The sequence below is a fragment of the Perognathus longimembris genome, chromosome 7 (assembly GCF_023159225.1).
Source record: "Perognathus longimembris pacificus isolate PPM17 chromosome 7, ASM2315922v1, whole genome shotgun sequence".
Taxonomy (NCBI): Eukaryota; Metazoa; Chordata; class Mammalia; order Rodentia; family Heteromyidae; genus Perognathus; species Perognathus longimembris.
In genome coordinates this window covers 72,798,964-72,824,753 of record NC_063167.1, presented here as the reverse complement: position 1 = coordinate 72,824,753, position 25,790 = coordinate 72,798,964, and the positions used below count along the sequence as shown (strand labels likewise).

Here is a 25,790-nt window from a genome sequence, read left to right as displayed (position 1 = left end):
TAAATTTCTTACACTGCCTTTCTTTCGAAGTGACCGTCCCTCTTGACTCATTTTCTCCAAGAGAGTTTTCTGAAGAGTTACCAGTTGTTCAAATGACTTTTTGTCTTCTTTACTGGGCTCTTTAGAGTAATCTTTACCTTCAAATAAGTACATATGGTTTTCTAAAAGCATAACACACAAAGAGAGAGAGAAATGTTAAGACAATGAAAAGCAAGCTAGGCACTGGTAGCTAGCCAGGAGCTGGTGGCTCACGCCTGTAATCCTAGCTACACAGGAGGCTGAAAACTGAGGATCATGCCTCAAAGCTGGCATCTACCACCTGAAACATGCCTCCATGACCAGCATGTTTGGTGTATCATTAGAGATGAGTCTCACAGACTTTCCTGCCCAGGCCAGCTTTAAACCACAGTCCTCAGATCTTGGCCTCCTGTGATTACAGGTGTGAGCCACCAGCTCTTGGCTTAAAAGGCACATTCACCTCTATTATCCCGCTTGATTTTTGCAATCAGGTAAGAAGGCAAAGCAAACATCACTAGCACCATTTTCCAGACAAGGACACAGAGGCTCCATGAAGCTGGGTATTCTGCCAAGACTGTGAACCAAGTGACAATCAGCCACCAGATAGGTAAGAGAATGAGTCGAAACTGAAGTGTATTTAATAACACATGTTACCAAATAATATATTTCCCCAGCCTTATGAAATTAGCTGTAAGTATGTTTTCCCTGGAGAAAATGAAAGCAAAACATTTTCATTCTCAAGAGATCAATTGCTCCACACTTGTACCCAAATCTAACCAGCTGTAACTCTAATTGGCATTTGCTAATTAAATCAGCAGGGGGCTTGCAATGAGGCTCTCTATCAACAAGTGAGAAAAAAATAAGGAGCTGAGAAGTGTCAAATATGATCAACGTATGTAGCTACAGACTGCATGAAATTTTCAACTCAAAAATGTGGGTTTTTTTTCAAGATAAAGCAATCTTGCTTTTGATTTAGTTTTGGCAGAGGCTGTTTTAATTTCTAGTCTTTCATATTCATTTATAATATCCTCCTTGTGTTCTCCATCTTAATTTTGTAGAAGTCTGGAGCCCATAGGAGCCATTTTCCACACAGGATGTCAGACTCATCCATCAAAGACAGCATCCCATAATGTCCCATGTCCATGTGTGAAAATGGAAACAGGCGACCTGAGGGGATGGGTTGAGAGAGACTGGGGAGAACAATGGAAGGGGTGACAATGATCAAGATGAATTGTAATCATCAACTGGACAGGTTGATTTGAAACCTCTTTGTACAACCACCTAAAGATTACTTTTAAAAAAATATTTCAAAAAGAAAACATTATAAGATTTAACTCAACTGAGGGTTCTTTTCTAGCAGTTGGGTTGTCTGAAGAAAAACAGAGCCAGGCCTGGGTGGCTCACACCTGTATTTCTAGCTATTCAGGAGGGTGAGATCTGAGCATCATGTTCAGTGGCTCCAAGTGGTAGAGTGATAGCCCTGAGCAAAAGAGACAGCACCCAGGCGCTGAATTCAAGCTCCACAACTGACAAAAAGAACAACCACAAAAAATAGGCACTTGGTTTGACTGGGGAATACAATTATTCTGCTAGAAACACTAATTTTTATTTTTTTCTAGTACATCTTAGAAAAATAGGGTGAAATTAATCTAGGCATGGGTAGAAATGGATGTAAGCTTTGGTACTTAAGGTGATCAAATGTTAATGTAAAAAAATGAGTCTATGTATCTATTTCCTCTCTCACCTGAGACCCCTCAATCACAGTAAAGACATTCTGAAACAGAAGACAGGCATGGGTGGTTCCTGTCTATAACCAATCCTAGCTACTCAGGAGGCTGAGATCTGAAGATTGGGGTTCAATGGCCAGCATGGGCAGAAAAGTCCATGAGACTCTTTTATCTCGACTTAACCACCAAAAAGCTAAAGTGGCTCAAGTGGTAGAGCATCAGCCTTCAGTAGAAAAGCCAAGCTAGAGTGCTAGACTCCTGAGTTCAAGCCCTAGTCTGTGGGCATGCATGTGTGTGTACACACACACACACACACACACACACACACACACACACACACACACACACACACACACACACACTCTTTGCCCAAGATGGCAACAAGAGATTCTAGGAGCAGGCCGTAGGGTGTTTCAGGGGCTTCGTGCCCTAGCTCATGCCTAGGTTGTGCCATTTGCTCTGCCTGGTCCTGACTCACTTCCTTCCTCTTGCTCTTGGTCCTCTCTTCCTTCGGCAGGCAGAGCATCAGGGAGCCACTGGCTATCCTTGGTTTCTCCCAGGATGGACTCCAGGTCAGTGTCATCCATGGTGCTCCCCTCAGAGGACAGCAGTTTATCCAAGCCGAACTTGAGGATCTCACTTAACTTTAATGGAGAAAACACAAGTCCAGTCAGTTCTTAAGAAACAAGTACCAGCATACAAGTGATTTGCTAAGTGGCTGAAAGGCATATGCTCCTTCCCCGGGCAGCCCGCCTTTTTCCTCCCCCATCAAGATGGCACCAATCCACCTGTTTAATCATTGGACCATCAGTAACCAGAGGTGATAAACCAACAGAGCTGTGGCCTTTGACAAATCTCCATAACAACATAACACTCATTTATAAGCCTCCACTTCTTTTTGGTAAGAATAACAGCAATTAAGAATAACAACACTTCTTAATAACAACTCTTTCTCACAGGCCTTCCCAGAAGCCACAGTCAGACACTGTCCTGGCTTTTTCACTGCTAAATTTCATAGAATGAGAAGGTTCTCCAAGTATTCTTCCCTTCGGCATTTACTCTTCCCCTCTCCTCCCTTCCCTTCTTTTCTGTTGATTCTGGGGCTTGAACTCAGGGCCTAGGCACTGTCCCTGCGCTTCTTTTTCTCGAGGCTAGGACTCTACCACTTGAACCACAGCTCTACTTCCAGCTTTTTTGGTGGTTAATTGGAGAAAAGTTTCATGGACTTTCCTGCCTGGACTGGCTTTGAACCATGATCCCCACCCTCAGCCTCTGGAGTAGCTGGGATTACAGCTACATGCACTACTGGTGCATGCTCCTGGTTGCATCCTACCTTGAGATCCGCCTCAGCTGAAGCTTTCTGGGTTCCTAGAGTCAAATGGCCTCCTTCTGTGACCTTGTTGGTTAGCTGCAGCTTGGAGGCTGCCTTCCTGTAGACAATTTCCTCCACAGTGTCTCGGCCAATCAGCCGAATAACTTTAACAGATCTGCACAGAAGTCAATGATAGCACATGAGATGAGCGTCTACATGCTGGCGAACAGAGGAGCTAAGTAAGTGGATGTAAAAGGAAGCAAAACCAAATGCCACACACATACAGGGGGCAATTAAAAGGAGGATTGGTGGGTGCCAGTGGCTCCCACCTGTAATCCTAACTACTCAGGAGGCTGAAATCTGAGTCTCACTTGAAGCCAGCCAATGCAAGAAAAGTCCATGAAACCTTTATCTCCAAATAACCAGCAAAAAGCCCTTAGTGATGGTGGGGTTCAAGTGGAAAAGCACCAGCCTTGAGCCAAAAGCTTCACAGGAGCATGAGGTCCTGAGTTCAAGTCCCAGTAGTGGCACACACAGAAAAAGAATGTTCTGGGCTGGGGGTATAACTCAGTGGCACAACATATGCAAGGCCCTGGGTGCCACTCCTAAATAAATACATAAAGGCCATATTCCATTTGTGCTGAGCATTGTGCAGGGATTTGTCCTCGGTTCTCAAAGTCAGAAGGATGAAGGGGCACTGGGATTCTGCCTCTGTCGCCACAGACAGGTCTAGCAGAGGGGCACACAGTGTCGCACGTCAGATGGCAGTCACACTCATTGTTTTGACAATGTTTCAGGGCCCCTCAGCCCACTCCCCTGCCTTTTTTTCTTTACTGCGCCAGTACCAGGGTCTCAACTTGAAGTCTTGTGCTTTCACTTGCCTTACCCTTTGAGCCATGCCTCTACTTCCAATTTTTTGCTATTTAATTGAAGTCTCAGATTTGTTTGCTTGGGCCAGCTTCTGACCTGGATCCTAAGATCTCAGCCTCCAGAGCAATTAGAATTAGAGACATGAGCCACTGACATCCAGCTCTTAAGCTGAGCTGGGCCCTAACTTAAGAAGGATGGCTCAAATAATGCCTAACTGTCCTTTTTAATCCTTTTGTAAGGAAAAAGTGTGGACTGACAGGGTGACCCCTGACTCAACCCCAGGAGTCAGAAGCAACACTGGGCTAAGCCTAGAGGTCTCTCACCTTCTGACCCCAGGACCATTCTCCTCATCTTCCTCCCCAAGCCCTGGACCACTGCCAGGCCAGCCACATGGTGAGGAAATGCCCATGCTTAGCTCACTCACTTGTTCTGGCCGATCCGGTGAGCCCTGGCAGCTGCCTGCAAGTCATTGTGAGGATTAAAGTCGCTGTCAACAAAAATCACGGTATCTGCTGCTGTTAAGTTCATGCCAACTCCACCTGGAAGCAGAGGGTAAAGGCGTGCACATCGGCACACAGACGGGAAACTGTCATCAGTCACGCTGACTGGCTTCACACCAGCACCCTCTCCACAATGCCAGGGCCTGGTGGTGATGTGCGACCTCACACTGCCTAACCTGGGGAAAATAATGATAAAATCTACCAGAACGTGGGGCTTGGAGAAATGAGCAAGGATCATTTGTAAGTTACAGGGAAATTCTTAACATCTCTTTTGCTTGAAAACTGTGATTGGATTTTACTAGATCCATTTGCGAAAAAAACACCATCATATGGTAGTTTTTGTAACATACTCTATAACAAAGCATGTTGGGGTGATCTGTCCCCAGAGATGTGATTCTTCTCAAATGCCATGATGATTTACTTGAAATACTCTTGGTAGACCTTGGCCTGAGTCTCAGGATGAAACCTAGGAAGTGACTATTTACTTTGGTTTTTGAGTTAAATCAACACAAGTTAACACATTTAATATATTCAGATTGGAAGCTTAATTGTTTTGGAGTTTAATAGGGTCCCTGGACTGCTCAGACAATGTGCTTGGAGTGAACTCATACTTCTGTGCTCTTTTGTGGCCATGTGTATCTCAGGCCGAAGTAGACATGTTTCTTCTCATTAGATCTGAACCATGAAAGCTAAAGATTTTATTCTATTCTGAAAAACTGCAACAGAATCACACTTATTCTTAGATGTTGTGGAACTGGGAATCTGAGGCAGTATTGCAAAATTATAAAAAAAAAAAAAAAGATCAGTGTTTGATTCATTCTGGTAATAAAAGCATTATAGTTAAAAACAAAAAAAACCACCATAAACCAAAAACCCCACCACCACCAACAAAAAAAAACAAAGGCCAATTGCTGGTGGCTCACATCTGTCATCCTAGCTACTCAGGAACCTGAGATCTGAGGATCAGTGTGGTTTCTAGCAAAGCTGGCGGTAAAGGCTGTGGGACTCTTATCCCTAGTTAACTAGCAAAAAGCTTGGAAGTAGTAAAGCATCAGCCTCGAGCAAAAAGCCAAGTGAAAGTTCAAGGCTCTGAGTTCAAGCTCCAATATTGACACAACAATAAGCAAACAAATAAATGACATGCTCTTTCAGAAAACAGCTGCAAATTAAGAGGTCTGCTGGGTCATTCCTAACACAAGAGCATTTGATCAAACTTGAAAACTATAGCTAGGCAATAAGATCAACTACCCCCTCTGGCATACTTCCTTTTGTGCTAGCACTGAGGATTTGAACTTAGGGCCTCATGCTCTACAGCTTGAGCCATACCTACACTTCCAGCATTTTGGTGGTTATTACAGATAAAAATCTCATGAACTTTTCTTCCTGGGCTGGCTTCAAACTGCAGTCCTCAGATTTTAGCCTTTGAGTAGATAGGATTACAGGCATGAACCACCAGTATCTGGCATTGGTAATTTTATCAATAAGCTCTAGTCAGCTGTTTGGGAAAGATTCATAAGCGATCACTGCCACCTAGTGGCAATAGGAGTCAATCACAGAAAAACACTTGAAAGTTTGGGGTGGGGGGGGGGGTGCTGTTAAACAGGAAAATGTGCAAAACTATACAAAAAAAAGGGATAGCAAACAGGCCAGTTCAGCTGGCTTTGAACAGTGACTCTCAGATCTCAGCCTCTTGAGCTAGTATTAGAGGTGTAAGCGCCTGGCTTGGTATCTTTTATGATGGACACCCATCCCTTTTGTGTTCCTCATCTATTCCACAGGATTTAAGATAGATAGATAGATAGATAATGAAACTAAGACTGTGAGCTCAAATGTAACTTCCTGTCTCCTGGATCCAAGCTCCCCATGTCTCCAGACTGACTTTGGCTTACTTGCTCGTACACAGTACTCACTGCACATGGTAAAGCACCACCAATGTCATTCATGTGATTTGTGATACATATTGTAGAGATGCATGATTCTTTTATGTGGCTGTTGGTTTCACTATAGTTATTGATAAATAAGACATTGGTAAAATGTGGACAACATGCCTGCAAAGTATTCCCAGAGGAAGAACAACCAGCAAAAATCCCAACTAGATTCATGGCTGGGAAGGGGAGTGGCCTGCTCTGAATGTCAACAAAAATGGCACAAAATCCCAAGAAAATGGATGGTTGGGGATGTCAAAGACTATACCACCTGTTATCAGACTGCCAGGAGCCTACCTGCCCGGGTGCTCAGGAGGAAAGTGAAAACGGGCTGCTGTCCAAAGTTCTTAATGGCCAGGTGTCTCTCTTCTCCTCTCACTGAGCCGTCCACACGCTCATAGCTGTAGCCTTTATACAAAGGGGGTGGGAATGGGGTTAAAAAAATTAAACAGAGAAAAAAAATAAAACAGAGAAATCTTACTCTTTTCAAGAACTCCTTGGGGAATTTTTTTTGGCCAGTCGTGGACCTTGGACTCAGGGCCTGAGCACTGTCCCTGGCTTCTTCCCGCTCAAGGCTAGCACTCTGCCACTTGAGCCACAGCGCCGCTTCTGGCCGTTTTCTGTATATGTGGTGCTGGGGAATCGAACCTAGGGCCTCGTGTATCCGAGGCAGGCACTCTTGCCACTAGGCTATATCCCCAGCCCTGGGGAATTTTTTTTTAAGCAGTCCAAAACCAAATACCCCATCAACAAGCATGCCTCTACTTTAAATAGAGAGGAAGAACTCATCATTTTACAACTGAGCTCAGGGTTTTTGGTTGTTGTTGTTTTTTAATTAGACACAGTTAAAGTCATTGGCCAAGTTATGGAGCCAACACTCAGCCCCCACTCTTCCCAGCCCACTGACTGTCCAGAGGACTAACCAGACGCTAAGGCAGTTTGCATTTTTTCTTTCTGTGCTGGTACTGAGGCTAGTACTCAGGGCCTCCTGCTCTCATTTGGCCTTTTCATTCAGGGCTGGTACTCTACCACTTGAATCACACTCCTACTCCCCACTTTTTGGTAGTTAAGAGTCTCTAGGGTTTGTATGACTAAGCTGTCTTCAACCCCAAATCTTCAGATCTCGGTGTCCTGAGAATCTAGGACTATAGGCATGAACCACCAGCAACTGGCATTGAGATTTTGTTTTATGTGTGCTCCTATATCAGGCCTCCCATTCTCACTTGGTTTTCTTACCCCTGGCTGATGTTCTACCACTCGAACCATGCCTCCAGCCTGACAATTTGCTGGTTTACTGAAGATGGGAGTCTTGCAGACTTTTCTGTCCAGGCTAGCTTTGAACCTTGATCCTCAGATCTCAGCCTCCAGAGTAGCTAGGATTACAGGCATGAACCATCACCTCAGACTCATCTTTCTAATTCTGAACAACGTTCATGACCTGCTTTCTTTTGTAAAACCCCTATCTACTCCATATTACTCTTCATAGAGCTGTCTAAAAAAGTTTTAGGAAATGAGTGGCTAAGGGGAGTTACCTCTGTAATCCATATAGTCTTGGAGAATATCCAACATCTGGGTCATCTGAGAGAAAAGCAAAACCCGATGGCCCCTGGAAAGGAAAAAAGAGTGGGAACTACTAACTCTTTCAGAAATTAAGAAATTTCTGGTTAGGTATTTGTTTTTTTTCTTTTAAATTTGGTGTATTGGAGATAAGAGTCTCACAAACTTTCCTGCCCAGGTTGCCTTCAAACCATGATCCTCAGATCTCAGCCTCTTGAGTAGTTAGAATTACAGATGTGAGCCACCAGTGGCTGGCTAAACCTGGTCTCTCGGTGCCCAACTCAAATCTCTTAGGAAGAGACCCGCAAGTTCCCCTTGCATTTAACTCAATCTCCAAAGGCTAACAAGAAGGATGTTTGAGGAACCTTCATCTGATACACTGTAAGCTGCAACTAGAAGAAACAATCCCTGTAGAGTTAATGGTATGACTGCAGTGCTGGTAAACACACTCTGTTTAAACAGCTCGCCAAGGGGGGCAGGACATGGCCAGTGCTGGATCAGGACCTAAGTTCTGGATGAATTCAGGAAAAGAATAGGATCTGAGGATCCCGGTTCGAAACCAGCCAGGCCAGAAAAAAATCCAATAGAGTCTTATCTCCAATTAACCAGCAAAAAGCCAGAACTTTAGGTATGACTCACATGGTAAAGACCAACCTTGAGTGAAAAAGCCAAGCAAGAGCGTGAGGTCCTCAGCTCAAGCGCCAAACCACAAAAAAAAAAGTCATTAAGTTCCACATAACTTGGGTCTGAACAATCACTAGCTCAGAAACCTAGTGCCCACCTGGAATACAGGAATGCCAGAAGCTTGTCCAGCAGGTGAAGTTTTCCACTAGCTTCAATCAGGTGGTCTCCAATTTCAAAAGGCTCTGGCTCCACACCTGGGGAAGAGAACCCACTCTCAATAATGTACCATAGGTCAGGCCAGACTCCTCAAGTTTCTACTTGAGGAGTGACTTACCAGCTGCTAGTGGCTCATGCCTATAATCCCAGCTACTCAGGAAGCTGAGATGTGAGGAGCCAGGTTCAAAGCCAGCCCAGGCAAACAAATCTATGAGATTCTTGTCTCCTATTAACCACCAAAAAGCTAGAAGTGGAGCTGTGGCTTAAGTGGTAGAGTAGGAACGTTGGGCAAAAAAGCTAAGAGTGCCCAGTAGGGTATGCCCAGAGGCAATTAGCTGGCCCCACCTGTTTCCCAGCCCTGGGGGCCCGTGGCTGTTACGAGGCAACCCAGAAAGGTGGTCCTAGTTGGCCCTGCCTGTCTTCTGGCCCTGGGGTCACATGTGGCTATTACATGGAACAGGGAAAGGTGGTTCTAGCTGGCCCCACCTCCCAGCCTTGGGACCATGTGTGGCCAAGATGGCGCCTGGAGGTGAACCCGGAGGCGGCCCTGTGGGCTGTGATGTAGAATTAGTCCGCCTCTTAGGATTGGTCCCTCAGCCCTCCACCCTTGATGGACAGCTCAGGCCTCCCTTCACAATCCCTAGATAGGTGCTCATACACCCTCCCTTTCCTGCCGCTCTCTGACCTATTTAAGAGCAGAGCTTATTTCAATAAACCTAGACATGCGCAGACATTTCTCCCGGGCTGTCTGACTGTCCTCTGGTGAGGGGGGGGCTGGCTGCAGGCGGTCTGTCGACCCTTCTCCTTTCTTGGCCCGCCTCGGTTGGGGAGAGCTTCCCCATCTCTCCCGCAGGTTGGGAGAGCGCTGGGGGCTGAGACCCCGACACCCAGTCCTGAGTTCAAGCACCAGAACTAGTGCATAGATACACACATGCATGCACACACACACTCTCATGCATGCCAATATTCAGGCTACAGCAGCACCCATACCTCTTTTTGTTTGTTTGTTTTTTTTTTTTTTTTTTTTTTTTTGGCCAGTCCTGGGCCTTGGGCTCAGGGCCTGAGCACTGTCCCTGGCTTCTTCCCGCTCAAGGCTAGCACTCTGCCACTTGAGCCACAGCGCCGCTTCTGGCCGTTTTCTGTATATGTGGTGCTGGGGAATCGAACCTAGGGCCTCGTGTATCCGAGGCAGGCACTCTTGCCACTAGGCTATATCCCCAGCCCCGCCATACCTCTTTTTGATGCATAATATGCTCCAGTCTCTTTTGTTTGAGGCATTAGATAATTGTTTGCATGATCATCTCAATGCTGCTTGACACCAACCAGAGCTTAACCAAAAAGAGCCTAATAAATACTAACATAAGGAACAAACCCAATCTAAACTCATTCTTCAGGAAACTGAGGCACGGGGAGATGCTAACAGTCAAGAAGTTCTGAACTGAAATTTTAAGCTTCTCATTCTAAAAAAATAAATCCAAGGGGCTGGGTGTGAGGGTGCACACTTGTAATTCCAGCTACTGGGGAGCTGGGAGACAAAAAGATCTTGTCTTAAGACAAGTTTAGACAAAAGTTATTGACACCCTATCTCAAAAAGCAAGGCCAGTAGGCCAGACTTACAATCCTAACCACTCAGGAGGCTGCAATCTAAAGAGTTCAGTTTGAAGCCAGCTCAGGCAGGAAAATCTGTGAGACTCTTATCTCCAATGAACTACTAGAAAAAGCCAAAAGTGGAGCTGTGGCTCAAGCCAGTAGCGTTGGCATTTGTCTGTGCTTCTGGTCTAAGGCCAGCCTGGGCAAGCACAAGACCTTATCTGAAAAGTAAGTAAAACAAAAGGGGCTGAAATGGCCTAGCATGTATGAGGCCCTGAGTCTAAACCTCAGTAAGGCCAAAACAACCAACAAAAAAGAATTGAGAAGTAGGCTTAAGAGATGGTGCCAGTGGCTCATGCCTGTAATTCTAGCTACTCTGGAGGCTGAGAATCACATTCAAAGTCAGCTGGAGTAGGAAAGTCTGTGAGATTCCCATTTCCAACTAGCTAGCAAAAAGTTGGACGTAGAAGTGTGGCTCAAAAGAGTACAAGTGCCTGGCTCAAGCAACTCTTTTTTCCCCCCCAATCATGGGGCCCAGAACTCAGGGTCTACGCACAGTCTCTGAGTTCTTTTTGCTCAAAGCAAGTGCTCTATCTTGTTGAGCCACAGCTCCACTTTGGGTTTTCTGGTGGTTAAATGGAGATAAGAGTCTCACGGATTTTCCTGCCAGGGCTGGCTTCAACCCATGATCCTCAGATGTCAACCTCCTGAGTAGCTAGGATTCCAGGCATGAGCCACTGGCGCCCAGCTCTGGCAACTCTTTTGAAGAAGGTTACGACAATTTTGGCCACGGAACTTTTTCAACAAATAGTGCAGAAAAGGGCACCGCTCACCATCAAACAAGTATGGATGATCCACACACTTTCGAAGCTGGGACAAGATGTTCTGGAGTTTCACTTTCTTTGCCATCTCATTTTCAAATGCATCTGCCAATTTAAATAGAAAGAGAGGCAGACAGAAAGGTAGGTAAACCAACCTGCCCTTAACTGACAACCATGTCTCAGTCATTTTTAACACACTGCCACTGGCCAGAGCTGATGGCTCACCAATGTAATCCTAGTTCCTCAGGAGACTGAGAATGGAAGATCCTATTTTGAATTCAGCCTGGATAAAAAAGTCTCTTGTGACTCTTATCTCCAATTAACCAACAAAAAGCCAGAGGTAGAAGTGTGGCTCAAGTGTAAGTGCCACCCTTGAGTAAAAAAGCTAAGGGTCATTGCTCAGGTCCTGAGTTGAAACCCTAGTATCAGAACATACACACAAAATTGTTTTAATAATGGCTGGTGGCTGGTGCCAGTGGCTAATGCCTGTAATCCCAGCTACTCAAGAGGCTGAGACCCAAGGATCGTGGTTCAAAGCCAGCCCAGGCAGGAAAATCTGTGAGACTCTAATTTCCAATTAATTACCAAAAAGCCACTCAATTGGTAGAGTGTCAGCCTTGAGCAAAACAAAAGCTCAGGGACAGTGCCCAGGCCCTGAGTTTAAGCCCAGGACTGCCTGCCCCTCCCAAATCAAAAGATGAGTGCTTTTTGATTACCCAGGTCTTTCATCAAAATGGCCTTGTAGTATTGTTTCTGCAGGGCTGACAGGCCGTGGTAAATTACTACTTCTGTCTTCCTGGGAAGTTCGGCAGCTACCTCAGCTTTCACTCGCCTCAGCAGAAATGGCTGCAAGAGTTTGTGTAGTTCACTTGCTGTATAAGAAAAACACAAGGATCATGGGGCAAACGTAAAGCAAGGAACTGAACTACTTAGAGAACATACAGCAGTTTATTATTTAGTTAGCTTCTCATTTTCACACTCATTCTGCATGTTGGACCTGTACAGTCATTTTTCATAGTACGCATGTACCTGTACCTGTTATCACATCCCTATAAAGCTAACTCAAGTTGGAAAAGCATTAGAAGAAAGGAAAGGAGGGAGAAAGGGAGGGAGGGAAGGAGAGAGGGAGGGAAGGAAGGAAAGGAAGAGAGGGAGGGAGGAAGGGAAGGAAGGAGAGAAGAAGAGAAGGAGAGAAGGAGAGAAGGAAAGGAGGAAGAGCAGACAACTGGAGATCTAGCACCTGCCTTGTCTCAGGCAGGCACCCTTGGTTACCAGTTCTCTTTGCTCTATCAGTAACTCTTACACATCAGGGCAGTTTCTCTGCTAAGACCCCTCTGGAGATGATTTGTAGAAAAGAAGCTTGCAGCTGGGCACTGGTGGCTTACATCTGTAATCCTAGCTACTCAGGAGGCTGAGATCTGAGGAATAGTGATTCAAAGCTGGGCCAGGTAGGAAAGTCCATGAGATTCTTATCTCAGATTAACTACCAGAAACTCAGAAGTGGTGCTGTGGCTCAAAGTGGTAGGAAAAGAGCTCAGGGACAGTACCCAGGCCCTAAGTTCAAGCCCCATGACTAACAAAAAGAAAAAAAAAGAAAAGAAACTTGCCTGATTTGGACTCTTTTTCAATATCCTGGTAACGCTGAACAAAATCTTCCACCTGCTCTCTGGAAAAGAGATCAGGCTCCACAAAACTGAGGAGGGAGTAGAGTTCTGAAAGGCTATTCTGGATGGGTGTTCCGGTCAATAGGAGCCTGAAGACCACTGAGAACTCAAGGACACAAATAAACAAAATGAGAAGTCCCTGACATGGTCAAGCAAGATTGAGAAACCCAACAAAGAGCAGCAGGATGGGATGGAATGACCATGGAATATGAAAGTCGAAGGCTCAGGTTCAAGTCGCCTGCTCTAATTTTTTTTTTAATGCTAGTATGGGGCTTGGACTCAGGGCATGGAGCTTTCCTGAGCTTTTACAGCCAAAGATGGCACTCAACCACTTTAACCTCATCTCCATTACCACTTTTTGCTAATTAATTAGAGATGAGAGTCTCATGGGCTTTCCCACATGGGCTGGCCTCAAACTACAATCCTTAGCTCTCACCTGAGCAGCTAGGATTACCAGTGTGAGCCACCAGTGCCTAGCAATGCACTGTTTAATGGACGATATTACATCCTCTAGTTTCAAAGTTAAGAAGGGGAGATCAATTTGATAGAAAAGGTGTTGCTGTAAGGATGGATGTTCAATTTGTGAACCTGGACATGTTCACATGGTATTCACTATGGTTACTGCTACTCAGTCTATGTGGGCATTCAAACTGTTAAGGACCGACGAAGCACCTAAGACACAGGAATGTACACCTGGCATGTGGGAAGCAAACACTGCAGCCTCAGACCTTCCACGACAAGCAAGAAGAGCTAACTCTAAGAATACCCTTTGGCAAAATTTTATGATACATCAGATGTAGGACATCAAGACTTCCTGAAGTTGCTGGACATTGTGCAATACACAGCCCAAAATGGAATGGACTTCTCTTAGAATCTTGAGAAAGAAATAAGAACAGTAAGAATAAGAAGTCTCCTATTAATAATTAAATACTCATTAGTCAGTACAAAAATATAGATAGGAATAAAAATTTAGGAAAAACAGCCAGGTGCTAGTGGCTCACACCTATTATCCTAGCTACACAGGAGGCTGAGATCTGAGGATCAAAGTATAAAGACAACCCTGGCAGGATAGTCTAAGACTCTTGTCACCAATTAACCACCAAAAAGTCAGAAGTAGATGTGTGGCTCAAGTAGTAGAGTGATTGAAAAAGTAGAGCAAGAGTCCTGAGTTCAAGCCCAGTACTGGCACACAAAAACGGGAGTAGGTATATATAAAAACTAAAGCAAGCCAGGCACTGGTAGCTCATGCCTATAATCTTAGCTACTCAGGAGGTTGAGATCTTAGGACTGCAGTCCAAAGCCAGCCCAGGTAGGAAAGTTTAGGAGATTCTTATCTACAATTAAGCACCCAAAAAGCTAGAAGAAGAGATGTGACTCAAGTGGTAAAGTGCCAACCTTGAGCAAAAAAGTTCAGGGACAGTGCCCAGGCCCGGACTTCAAGCCCTAGAACCAGCATACACACACACACACACACACACACACACACACACGAAAACGAAGCCTATGGCAGGATGTAAGTTACCTCTGTGAGTGTCTTGTGCAGCTGAGAGTTCTGATTCTTCAGTCTGTGGGCTTCATCCACAACAAGAACACTCCAAGGAAGGCTGGGAGGGAAGCAACAAGCTTTCAGTTGGAAATAAAACATTTATAATCATAACTAAAAAAGATTTGAGGGGCTGGGAATGTGGCTTAGTAGTAGAGTGCTTGCCCAACATACATGAAGTCCTGGGTTTGATTCCTCAGCACTATATAAACAGAAAAAGCCAGAGGTGGTGCTGTGGCTCAAGTGGTAGAGTGCTAGCCTTGAGCAAAAAGAAGCCAAGGACAGTGCCCAGACTCTGAGTTCAAACCCAGAACTGACAAAAGAGGCAGGGGGGAGAGAAAGAGAGAGAAAGAGAGAGAAAGAGAGAGAGAGAGAGAGAGAGAGAGAGAGAGAGAGAGAGAGGAGGAGGAGAAGGAGGAGGAGGAGGAGGAGGAGGAGGAGGAGGAGGAGGAGGAGGAGGAGGAGGAGGAGGAGGAGGAGGAGGAGGAGGAGGAGGAGGAGGAGGAGGAGGAAGGAGAAGGAGGAGGAGGAGGAGTAGTTGTTGAACAGCCAGGCACCAGTTGCTCAACTTCAGGCTTTTTCTTAATATATGTGTTGTTGAGGAATCCAACCCAGAGCTTCATTTATACGAGGCAAGCACTCTATACTAGGCCATATTCCCAGCCCCAACCTTATAGCTTTTAACCCCAACCTTTCCATTTAATCTCAACCTCCAAATCAGCCATTTCAGATAAGAAACTGAATAGTTCCCCATTGGCCAGATAAAGCTGAAGTTCACAGAAATCAAGTACATAGCAAGGACATAAAACAAGTACATAATGACAAAGCAAAAGAGAAGAAGCTGGAACCTGAGACTTCAGTCTTGCCACACAGGGCCTCACTGACAATATAATGGACAGAAGGAAAGACACAAAATACCAGAGCGGGAAGGAAAGATTTAAGTTTCTGAGTTAACACAACCTACTCACGATTTCAGAAATGAGGCATCTTTCAAGCAAATCTGAAAAATTAAGGACAATGTAAGGATAATGCTAATCATTTCTTGTGTGCATATGTGTGTGTGTGTGTGTGTGTGTGTGTGTGTGTGTGTATTTGCTGGTCCTGGGGCTTGAACTCAGGGCCCCACTCAAGGCTAGTGCTCTATCACTTGAGCTCCATTTCTGCCTTTTTGCTGATAATTGGAGTTAAGAGTCTCGTAGACTTTCCTGCCAAGGCTGGCTTTGAACCTCAGTCCTAAGGTATCAGCATCCTAAGATATCAGTCCTAAGGATTACAGGCATGAGCCAGTGCTGTACCTCTGGTATTAATCAATTCTGATAAGCTAGTTTCTTGCTTCCTGTTGGTGAACTTATGTTACAATATTCAACCAAGTCTTTCCTGTTCACTAGGTAAACAAGATTCTTCTCATAATTTTTTTTTTTTTTTTTTTTTTTGCCAGTCCTGGGGCTTGCACTCAGGGCCTGAGCACTGTCCCTGGCTTCTTTTTGTTCAAGGCTAAGCACTCTACCACTTGAGCCACAGCACCACTTCTGGCTTTTTCTGTATATGTGGTGCTGAGGAATCGAACCCAGGGCTTCATGAATGCTAGGCAAGCACTCTACTACTGGGCCATATTCCCCAGCCTCTTCTCATAATTTTTAAGTAGCTAAGTCTATGAACAGAGCTGAGGCACAAGTAAGTGAAAAGCTTGCTTATAATGACCCAGTCTCAGCTTAAATGGCAAGATTTTAAAGCCAGGCACCAGTGCCTCATGTCTGTAATCCTAGCTCCTCAGGAGGCTACAATCTGAGGATCCCAGTTCCAAACCAGGCCGGGCAGGAAAGTCTTAGTCTTATCTCCAGTTAACCAGCAAAAAGCTAAGAGTGGAGGTATGGTCCAAATGATAGAGCACCACCTTGAGCAAAAGTTGAGAGGTTCAAACCCCAGTCCTAACACATGACACATACCGCCCCCGCCCCCCCAAAAAAGAATACAAAGAAAAGAATTTAAAATAGTACTTGAAAAATAAAAAAAAAAATTAAAAATATGATGAGAGCTGTGTCCTCCACCCTTGTCCCACTCCTGTCCACCTGCCTTCTCTTCCTCTGCCAAGAGGCAACTCCAAGGCCACCATCCTGGGATGCCCATTGGAGCTATCTGGAGGTGATGGTGGAGGGCCTGAGCTTTCTCTCCCCTCTCTGAGAACAAGACATAGACAGACGCTCTTCCCAGAGTGTGTTATTATTTAAAGTAAAATTCCAAGCTTCTAAGGGCCTGGATGAGGATACCTCATAGGTTGTCAGCAGCACATGAAAACTCGACTCTTCTTTCAGTCCGTGCTGAAGGTGGGCTCTCTCCTCTTTGGCGCCTGCGTAGGTGATGCAGGAAAGATCGGGAGCCAATCTAGACCCAAGAAATGGCAGGTGAGCCCAAGGGCAGGGTACACGTTATCCGTAAAGTTACCTTTCGTGGAAGTTTTTGCAATGTACCCAACTCGTGAGGTCCTGTCCAGAGTCCTGGACTCCCAACTAGTATAAAACCTAAACCCCAAGGCAGCAGGTAGGAGGGTGAGGTCTAACAGGGCCTAGTGCTGACTCTAAAAGTGAAGCTCATTTTCCTCTTCAGTCATTTCTTCTGTCATTAGAAAAAGAATAGTTGCCTCTCCCTCTAACCCACCGAATTTGGCAGTACTGGAGATGGAGATTGAATCCTGGGCCTTGGACTCACAAGCTAAGTGCTCTACACTCAGGCTATGACCCCAGCCCTTTTTACATCTGTGTCTTTCTTTTGATTTGAGATAGTCTTGCTAACTTGGCCCAGTCCCCCTGTGGAGCTGAGATTATAGATCTGGACCACCATGCCAGGCTTTTTTCTCCTTTAGTTAGAAAAATTTACTGTACTAATCTTTAAATTGCCAAATAGTACCAGGCATGGTGGTACAAACCTGTAATCACAACTACTCAGTAGATAAAACAGGAGGATCATGAGTTCTAGGTCAGCCTGGGCAATGCTAGCAAGACCCTATTTCAAAACAATATACAAACAAAATCACTGGGCATGTAGCTCAAATGGTAAAACATCTGCCTGGCAAGCACAAGACCCTAGGTTATGTCCTTGGAATGAAAGAATGAACAAATGAATACATGAATACATAACTGCTGAATAGTAATCATAATAGACACTGTTCTACCTGTGAGACCCTCAGTGCTTCCTACCCTGCATCAGTCTAGAGCTTTCTGGAATAAATAATAACCTCCCTGATTATGATAAGGTACTGTTTTATATTGTTTGCATCATCCAGGAAAACATCATCCATAAAGTTCCAGCTACATCTACTTTTTACCTCTTCATCTCTTCCTTCCAGTTGTTCAGAACAGACAAGGGACAAAGAATCAGAAATGGCCCTTCATCATTTAACCTTCCTGCCAGGTAGAGGAAGAGAGCAATCGTCTGGAAGAAAAGAAGACATCAAAATTCTTTTGGGTTAATTTTTTTTAGAGGTAATGGTATGGGGCTTAAACTTTGGGCTTGGCACTGTCTTTAGCTTTCTCACTCAAGGCTAGCAACTCTACCAGTTTGAGCCTCAGCTCCACTGCCAGTTTTTTGCTGGATAATTGAAGATAAGAGTCTCATGGACTTTCCTACCCAGGCTGACTTTTAACTATAAGCCTCAGACTCAGCCTCTTGAGTAGCTAAGATTACAGATCTGAGTCACTAGCACCCAGCAAAACATCAGTTTTGGCCACATTTCCCCAGGAGGAACAACCACAACCACAAGGAACACAGATTCCTAGATGCAACTTGCTTTGTAAGGAAGTTACATAGTCTCCTGAACATTAGGAGAGTAATCCATTCCTGACTCAATAAACTTGCCAAAGAAATTCAGTGTTCATTACTTCAGTAGTTAGCAAGCAATGAGGCTCAATATTTATGTAACTGAACCTCTAATGCAATGCAAAAAGTCACAAAGGAATAGAAATCAAGCATAGCAATGCAACTCAGATAAAAACCAGACACATGTTCCCCAATTTTGTTGTGACAGTGTAGCAAGAGAAACTCTGTGTCTCTTCCAGCCATGCTTTTGTTTTCACAGCCTTATTCTGCATTTGGGGTCCCTCTCATCCTTCCCTGACTCCATCAGTCTTCTATCGTGGTCTTGAGTTGAGGGATTTTATAATTCCTTTCTCCTAGGCATCTCCTATGTGCAGAGCAGTGACTTGGGGTCCTCTCCTTATCATTATTCTTGAATAATCTTGTGACACTTTCAGTGCTGGGACTTTTAAAGAACTGAAATATCTCCCTAATTCCATCACTGGACTTCTGAGTCATCCAGATGTCAAGCCACTTCATTTTGAGGAAAGGAGAATCATTTTCTTAAAGATCAAAAATGTTAAACATTTTGTGTGCTGGTCACTTACTCCTAAAATCCTAGCTACTCAGGAGCCTGAGATCTTAGAATTTAAGTTCAAACCCAGCCCAGGCTGGAAAGTTGATGGGCCTCAGAGATGGCCAAGTAACAACCAAAAAGTTGAAAGAGGAGTTCTGGGTAAAGAGGCAGAGCACTAGCCCCTGAGGGGAAAAAAGACAGTGTTGGAGCCCTAAAAAAAAAAGCCAGACACAGAACTACCCTATGATCCCACCTTCGGTTTTTTTAACCAAAAGATTACAAGCCAGGATACAGTAAAGACACTTGCACAACAATGTTTAATGCTGCACTATTCATATTCACCACAGCCAAGTTATGGAAACAGCCCAGACGCCTTACAATGGATAAGCAGATGGAGAAAATGATAGATAGACAGACAGACAGACAGACAGACAGACACACACACACACACACACACACACACACAAAAATGAAATTTTATTCATCCATTAGGAAGGATAATATTATGTCATGTGCATAGAAATGGGAGGGACCTGGGGATATTTATGTTAAGTGAAGTAAGTCAGGCTCAGGGAGGGTACATGGCTTTCCTCCTGTGTGGAAGTTAGATCTAAATTATAAACACATATAAGGCCAACAGATGCCAAGACATTTTTGAAAACACAGGGCACTTTCTCTGCAAGTCTTTATCCTCCTACTGAGAAAGAAGGTTCGTATTAGAAGGAATCCAGTTAACAAAATATAGCATTGCCAGGAGCCAATGTTCCTGTAACCTTAGCTACTTGTAACCCTAGTTACTCATGATGCTGAGATCTAGAGAATGGAGAATCAAAGCCAGTTCAGGCAGAAAATCCCATGAAACTCTTATCTGTAGTCACCAAAAAAGCAAATGTGGAGTTGTGCCTCAAGTAGTAGAGTGCCAGCCTTGAAAAAAAAAAAAAAAGCTAAAGGACAGTGCTCAGGCCGAGTTCACGCCCTAGGACCAGGACATATGAGAGAGGACAGAGGAAAAAGAGAGGAGTGGAGAGGAAGAAAAGTTCTAATCCTTTTTTTTTTCTTTTCTCACTGACATAACTTTTGCTAAGAATTAAGAAGCAGGCTGGGAATATGGCCTAGTGGCAGGAGTGCTTGCCTCATATACATGAAGCCCTGGGTTCGATTCCCCAGCACCACATATACAGAAAACAGCCAGAAGCGGTGCTGTGGCTCAAGTGGCAGAGTGCTAGCCTTGAGCAAAAAAGAAGCCAGGAACAGTGCTCAGGCCCTGAGTCCCAAGCCCCAGGACTGGCAAAACAAAACAAAACAAAAAAACAACCAAACCAGAAACAAGAATTAAGAAGCAACCTGAAAAAAGAAGGAAGCAGCCTGGGTGAGACAAGAAGAGACAGGATTTTCATTCCTAAAGGTTCTGATCTTTTAAAACCCTATAGGTATTTCACGTAAGTTATTTCCTATAGAAGAAAGAATTGTTTTCTATTCAAAACAAAACAGGTGATGTAGATAGTAGCTACAGACAGTAAGGAGCTGGGAAGGAGATAGTTCAATGGAAACCAACAGTACCCTACCTGGCAGGTCTTACCCAGACCCATCTCATCTCCCAGGATGCAGCCATTTTGACCATGGAAGCACTGGGCCAGCCAGTTGACCCCTTCCAGTTGGTAAGGGCGGAGATGAATCCCTAGAAGTAAAACACACAGCTAGTCAAGGTGCAGGCGGATCCACAGCTTCACAAACCAGGTGTTAAGGCTGAATGAAGAACTGGGCCTGAATGTCCCCAAAAGCCCAACGTCACTGACCATATATCTTTTGCTGGAAAGTTCCAGGTATGCAGACGTGTACTGATTTTCAAGTCACTCACGGCTTTGCAGCTCTGCTTTTCCTCACAGTATCTAAGGCAGGCATGACGAGCTGCCTTAAGCTTTTTCTCCTTCCTTATACTGTGTGTGTGTGTGTGTGTGTGTGTGTGTGTGTGATGTGTGTCTCCATGTGCGCCGCGTGCCTGGGCGCTCTCTCCTGGCTTGTTCACTCGGGGTTGGCGCTCTACCACTAGCGCCACAGCTCCGCCTCCGGCCTTTTGGGGTGACTGCGCGTGCACGGCCCCCGGGGACGAGCCCCGAAGTAGGAGAGGAGTTGGGGGGAGCCTCACTCGAGCAGCCAGCGAGGCCGAGGGGTGTCCGCAGCGCTCCGCGGCACCCCGCCGCGGAACCCCCGCCGCCCCCCCTCCCGGAGGCCTCTTCCCGCCAGCGGCCGCGTGCACTCCCGGGCTTCTCGTCCCGGGGTCCCGCCACGCCTCTCCACGCCTGCCCCAGCCGGGACGGGCACTCACCGGCCAGGCCCCATTGCCGCAGGTCCTGTGCCCCCACCCGCGTCCGCACCGTCGCGGAACGGCCCTCAGCAGGCAGAGCCCGAAGGAAGCCCGGCTTGTCGCCCGCCATCCGGGTGCGAGAGGCCACGCCCCGACCACGCCCCCGAAGCCCTGCTCCGCCCGCCAAAAGGCCACGCCCCCTAGACAACTGTCCAATAAGGTCAAGCCCCCTCCCGCCCAGGCCACGCCCCTTTGCCATCCCTGCCTTCCTGTCCTTCCCCTAGCCACCGCTAGGGGAGTTTCTCTTCCTCAATGGGCGGTGGGGCCATTCAGGAATTCCTGTAGGGCCAGTGCCCATAGGGACTCTTTCTTCTACAACAAGCACTTAAACTGATGGCTTTCCTAAATGCACTGATGGCTTTCCTAAATGCACTGGGATTCACATGGACTTTCATGCAGCAAGTTTTCCCAGTTGGTGTTTTCTGATAGGTATGAACGTTTGTTGCCATTCTTCAAGGCTCGCCACCTCCTCCAGTATCTCCTGTGAGTGGGCTTGGTTTCTGGTCTCCAGTGTGACCTATTTCTTCTGCTTCTGATAGCTAATCTGCTGAACACATCTGCCAAAGCAACAATATCAGCTACCTGCTATGGAAAGGGCTCTTGCTCTTTCTTAACTTCAAATACATATCAGAGATAGGATCCTAGCTACAAGGTTAGTAGATGGCTGATTTATTGCACTTATGTATTAGTTATTATCTGGAATCTAAAATATAGCTAAGAATTATGGTCTACACAGGGGAGGGTTCCAACAGTGTTACTCCTTTGAGCAACTATCTTACAGTTTCACAAAGTTACAGGAAGCTGACACAGGGGTGACTCAAAAGGGGGCCAACAAATGGGACAAATAAATGAGTGTATACATAATATTCTATGTAGATATGAGCCACAGTGCCACTTCCGGCTTTTTCTGTAGTTTATTGGAGATAAGAGTCCCATAAAGACTTTTCTGCCTGGGCTGTCATCCTCAGATCTCATCCCCCTGAGTAGCTAGGATAACAGGCCCAGCTCAGGTAATTTTTTAAAATTAAAAAAAAAAAAGCTAAGGAAAATAGCTAAAAGACTTCAGGTGTGCACACAAAGTAACATAAAACTTTTTCTTGGAGCAGAGCATTGTTGGCTCATGCCTTAATTCTAGCCACTCAGGAGGTTGAGAGATAAGGATTGAGGTTCAAAGCTAGCCAGGCAAAAAGGTCCCTAAGACTCTGAAATACCTAACCTAGGCCTAATGAAATCCCTAGCCTTGCTCCGACCCCAGTTTTACAGCAAAGGGCCATCCAGAGCTTTGTGTTAAGGGGAAAATCTGGAGTTAGAGAGTAAATAAACCCCTAGAGCAAACTGTTAACCTGTGATGTCCTGTTTTATACCCTACTTAGGTCATGGACCCCTTAACTGTCACTTTTGCTTAAATTAAGAGATATATGCTGCCATCTCCTTGTAGACTGAGCTTTATCTGGTCAGTACCTAATTTTCCCTGGTAGTAACTAAACATGTAAAATTTGCAGTTTCTGCCTTTAAAAGCCTCACTTAACGTTCCCTCAAGGCCAAGAGATCTTTGTTGGGCGGTAGCCACTCTTGACCACAGGCTTTAATAAGGGACCTTCAAATTGTTCAGTATGTGGCCCTCCTCTGTTTCCACTCACCTGGGTATACAATTCTTATCCCCAATTACCTACCAAAAAACAAGATGTGGAAATGTGACTCAAGCAGAAAAAGCCAAGTGAGTGTGAGGGGCCCTGAGTTCAAAGCTCAGTACTGGTGCTCACATGTGGGTGCACACAAACACACGTGTCTTTGAATGCGTGGCAATAGGGAAATTAGTACAGTCATTATAGAAACAATATGGAAGTTCTTTCCAAAACTAGAAATAAACCTATTGTAGTATCCTGGCCACCCAGGTGGGACTCAAACTCTCAACAATAAAGTCACCAACACTCAGTCAATCTGGCTAGAAGTCTTTATTTTAGCTGCATAGCATCTGTTTCCCACTATCGGGATGATGAAGAACAGCCCTGGGCTTCAGTAGAGCTGTTTTTGGTTTTGTTTTTGTCTGTTTGTTTGTTTTGCCAGTCCTGGGGCTTGGACTCAGGGCCTGAGCACTGTCTCTGGCTTCTTTTTTTTTTTAATTGAATTTTATTGACAAGGTGTTGTGCAAAGGGGTTACAGTTAGATAATAAGGCAGTGAATACATTTCTTGTGATATCTTACACCCTCATTTTTCTTTCCCTTCCCTAGATCAGGTAAGCATATATACAATATCCAGTGTACCAAAATCATATACAGTAACCACGTAGGGTACGCCACAGGAAATTCACCTAGAACTTTAAAGATAACATCAACAGTAGAATCCTCCTATGTCCTTCTCTTGGAGTTGTTTTTGCTTATCCTTGTCTTATATGATCATGTGTACATAGCTGTTGAGCTATCGTGATCCACTGATAGGTTTATTCTAGACCATTTTATATTTAGTAGTTGTTTGGTTTTAGATACATAATGTAAAGTCGCTGACCCAAACATGTGGAAATACCATTTGAAAAGAAGTTTTTTTTTTAATTTATTTGTTTATTAATGGAAAACAAATTTTTTGACAAGGTGTTGTGCAAAAAGGGTACAGTTACATAGTAGGGCAGTGTGTATATTTCTTGTGATATCTTACGTCCTGTTTTTCTATCTCTTCTCTAGGTCCGGTAGATATATATATATACAATATACAATGTATCAAGAACATATACAGTAGCCCCGTGGCCACACCCAAGAAAGTTCGCCTAGGGCTTTAAATGTAATGTCGATATTAGACAATATGTCGACAGTAGTCTTATATGAACGTACATATCCAGCTTTTGAGCTATTGTATTCCACTGAGAGGTCAATTTTTGACCTTTATATGTTGAGTAATTGTTTGGTTTTAGTTACATACTGTTGGGTCGCTGCCCCAATCCTGTGGGGAATACTATTTGACAAGCAGTTTTTGGTTTCACAGACTTGGTCTCTACTGTCTCTCCGTCTCCCTTTGTTAACAGTCATATATTAGGGAGATCATGCCCCTTTGTTTTCTGTGTTCTAGGCTTGTCTCCCTCAACATTATTTGTTCGAGTTCTGACCATTTCCCTGCGAATAACAATATTTCACCATTCCTAATCGCTATGTAGTATTCCATTGTGTATAAGTACCATATTTTTTGGATCCATTCGTCTGTGGAGGGGCATCTGGTTTGTTTTCATATTTTGGCTATTGTGAATTGTGCCGCGATAAACATGGAAGTACAAATGTCTTTTTGATATCTTGAATTTTGCGGTTTAGGGTAGATGCCTAGGAGTGGTATGGCTGGGTCATAGGGTAGGTCTATGTTGAGCTTTTTGAGAAACGTCCATACTGTTCTCCAAAGTGGTTGTACTAATTTGCACTCCCACCAATAATGGAGAAGGGTTCCTCATTCCCCCCACCCCCTCCAGCATTTGTTGTTGCCTGAGTTCAGAGTATAGGCCATTCTAACTGGGGTGAGGTGGTATCTCAGGGTTGTTTTTATTTGCATTTCCTTTACTAGCAGGGATGTTGAGCATTTCCTCATGTGTTTCTTTGCCATTTTTATATCTTCTCTTGTGAAGTCTCTCTTTAGCTCCTTTGCCCATTTCCTAATAGGTTTATTGGGCTTGGAGGGGCTTTGTTTTTTGAGTTCTCTGTAGATGACAGATATCAGGCCTTTGTCTGTTGCTGTGCTGGTAAAGATCCTTTCCCATATCGTTGGCTGTCTTTCTATTTTGGTGGCTATGTCCTTAGCTGTGCAGAAACTTTTTAGTTTGTAGTAGTCCCATTTGTTGAGACTTTCCCCTATTTGTTGTGCCCCTGGGACTCTATTCAGGAAGTTCCTTCTTGTGCCTATAAGTTCTAGCGTCTTTCCTACTCTGTCCTTAAGTAATTTCAAGGATTCAGGTCTGATATTGAGGTCCTTGATCCATTTTGAGTTGATCTTGGTGCATGGTGATAGGCTTGGGTCTACTTTGAGTTTTCTGCATATGGCTGCCCAGTTCTCCCAGCACCAGTAGTTGAAGAGGCTATGTTTATTCCATTGTATGTCTTTAGCTCCTTTGTCGAATATCAGTTGGCTGTAAGAGTGCGGTTTTATTTCTGGGTCTTCAATTCTAATCCATTTGTCTTCCGATCTGTTTTTATACCAATACCATGCTGTTTTTGTTATGATGGCCTTGTAGTAGATCTTGAAGTCTGGTATTGTGATACCTCCTGCACTGCTTTTTTTGCCTAGAATTGCTTTGGCTATTCTAGGTCTTTTGCTGTTCCATATGAATTTATGGGTTTGTTTCTCTATTTCAGTGAAGAATGTGGCTGGGATTTTGATAGGTATTGCATTGAATTTGTAAAACAATTTGGGCAGTATGGCCATTTTCATTATATTGATTCTGCCTACCCATGAGCATGGGAGGTCTTTCCATCTCCTTGTGTCTTCTTTGATTTCCCTTATTAGATTTTTGTAGTTTTCATTGAATAGGTCCGTCACGTCCTTGGTTAAGTTGATTCCTAGGTACTTTATTCTTTTTTTGGCTACTGTAAATGGAATTGTTTCCATAATTTCTTTTTCTGTTTGTATATTGCTGGTGTACAGAAAAGCTGCTGACTTTTGTGGATTGATTTTGTATTCTGCTACTTTGCCAAATTGGTTTATTAGGTGTAGGAGTTTGG

At 44.6% G+C, this 25,790-nt stretch overlaps 1 protein-coding gene across 1 annotated transcript in view; it reads right to left on the bottom strand.

Moving 5' to 3' along the window:
- The window catches only part of Chd1l (chromodomain helicase DNA binding protein 1 like), a 30,390-nt gene extending 9,212 nt beyond the window's left edge, over window positions 1-21,178 (bottom strand). Inside the window, exons 1-16 of the mRNA XM_048351895.1 lie at window positions 21,060-21,178; window positions 20,299-20,411; window positions 17,690-17,796; window positions 16,635-16,749; window positions 15,336-15,367; window positions 14,347-14,428; window positions 12,768-12,930; window positions 11,877-12,032; window positions 11,173-11,265; window positions 8,691-8,787; window positions 7,885-7,958; window positions 6,650-6,760; window positions 4,352-4,466; window positions 3,079-3,232; window positions 2,224-2,389; window positions 13-161 (exon numbers count right to left, since the gene is read on the bottom strand). Of these exons, the coding sequence (XP_048207852.1) occupies window positions 13-161; window positions 2,224-2,389; window positions 3,079-3,232; window positions 4,352-4,466; window positions 6,650-6,760; window positions 7,885-7,958; window positions 8,691-8,787; window positions 11,173-11,265; window positions 11,877-12,032; window positions 12,768-12,930; window positions 14,347-14,428; window positions 15,336-15,367; window positions 16,635-16,749; window positions 17,690-17,796; window positions 20,299-20,411; window positions 21,060-21,168 (1,836 nt within the window). The 5' untranslated portion in view covers window positions 21,169-21,178. The remainder of the gene's footprint in view (window positions 1-12; window positions 162-2,223; window positions 2,390-3,078; window positions 3,233-4,351; window positions 4,467-6,649; window positions 6,761-7,884; window positions 7,959-8,690; window positions 8,788-11,172; window positions 11,266-11,876; window positions 12,033-12,767; window positions 12,931-14,346; window positions 14,429-15,335; window positions 15,368-16,634; window positions 16,750-17,689; window positions 17,797-20,298; window positions 20,412-21,059) is intronic.
- Between the last annotated feature and the right edge of the window lie 4,612 nt (window positions 21,179-25,790).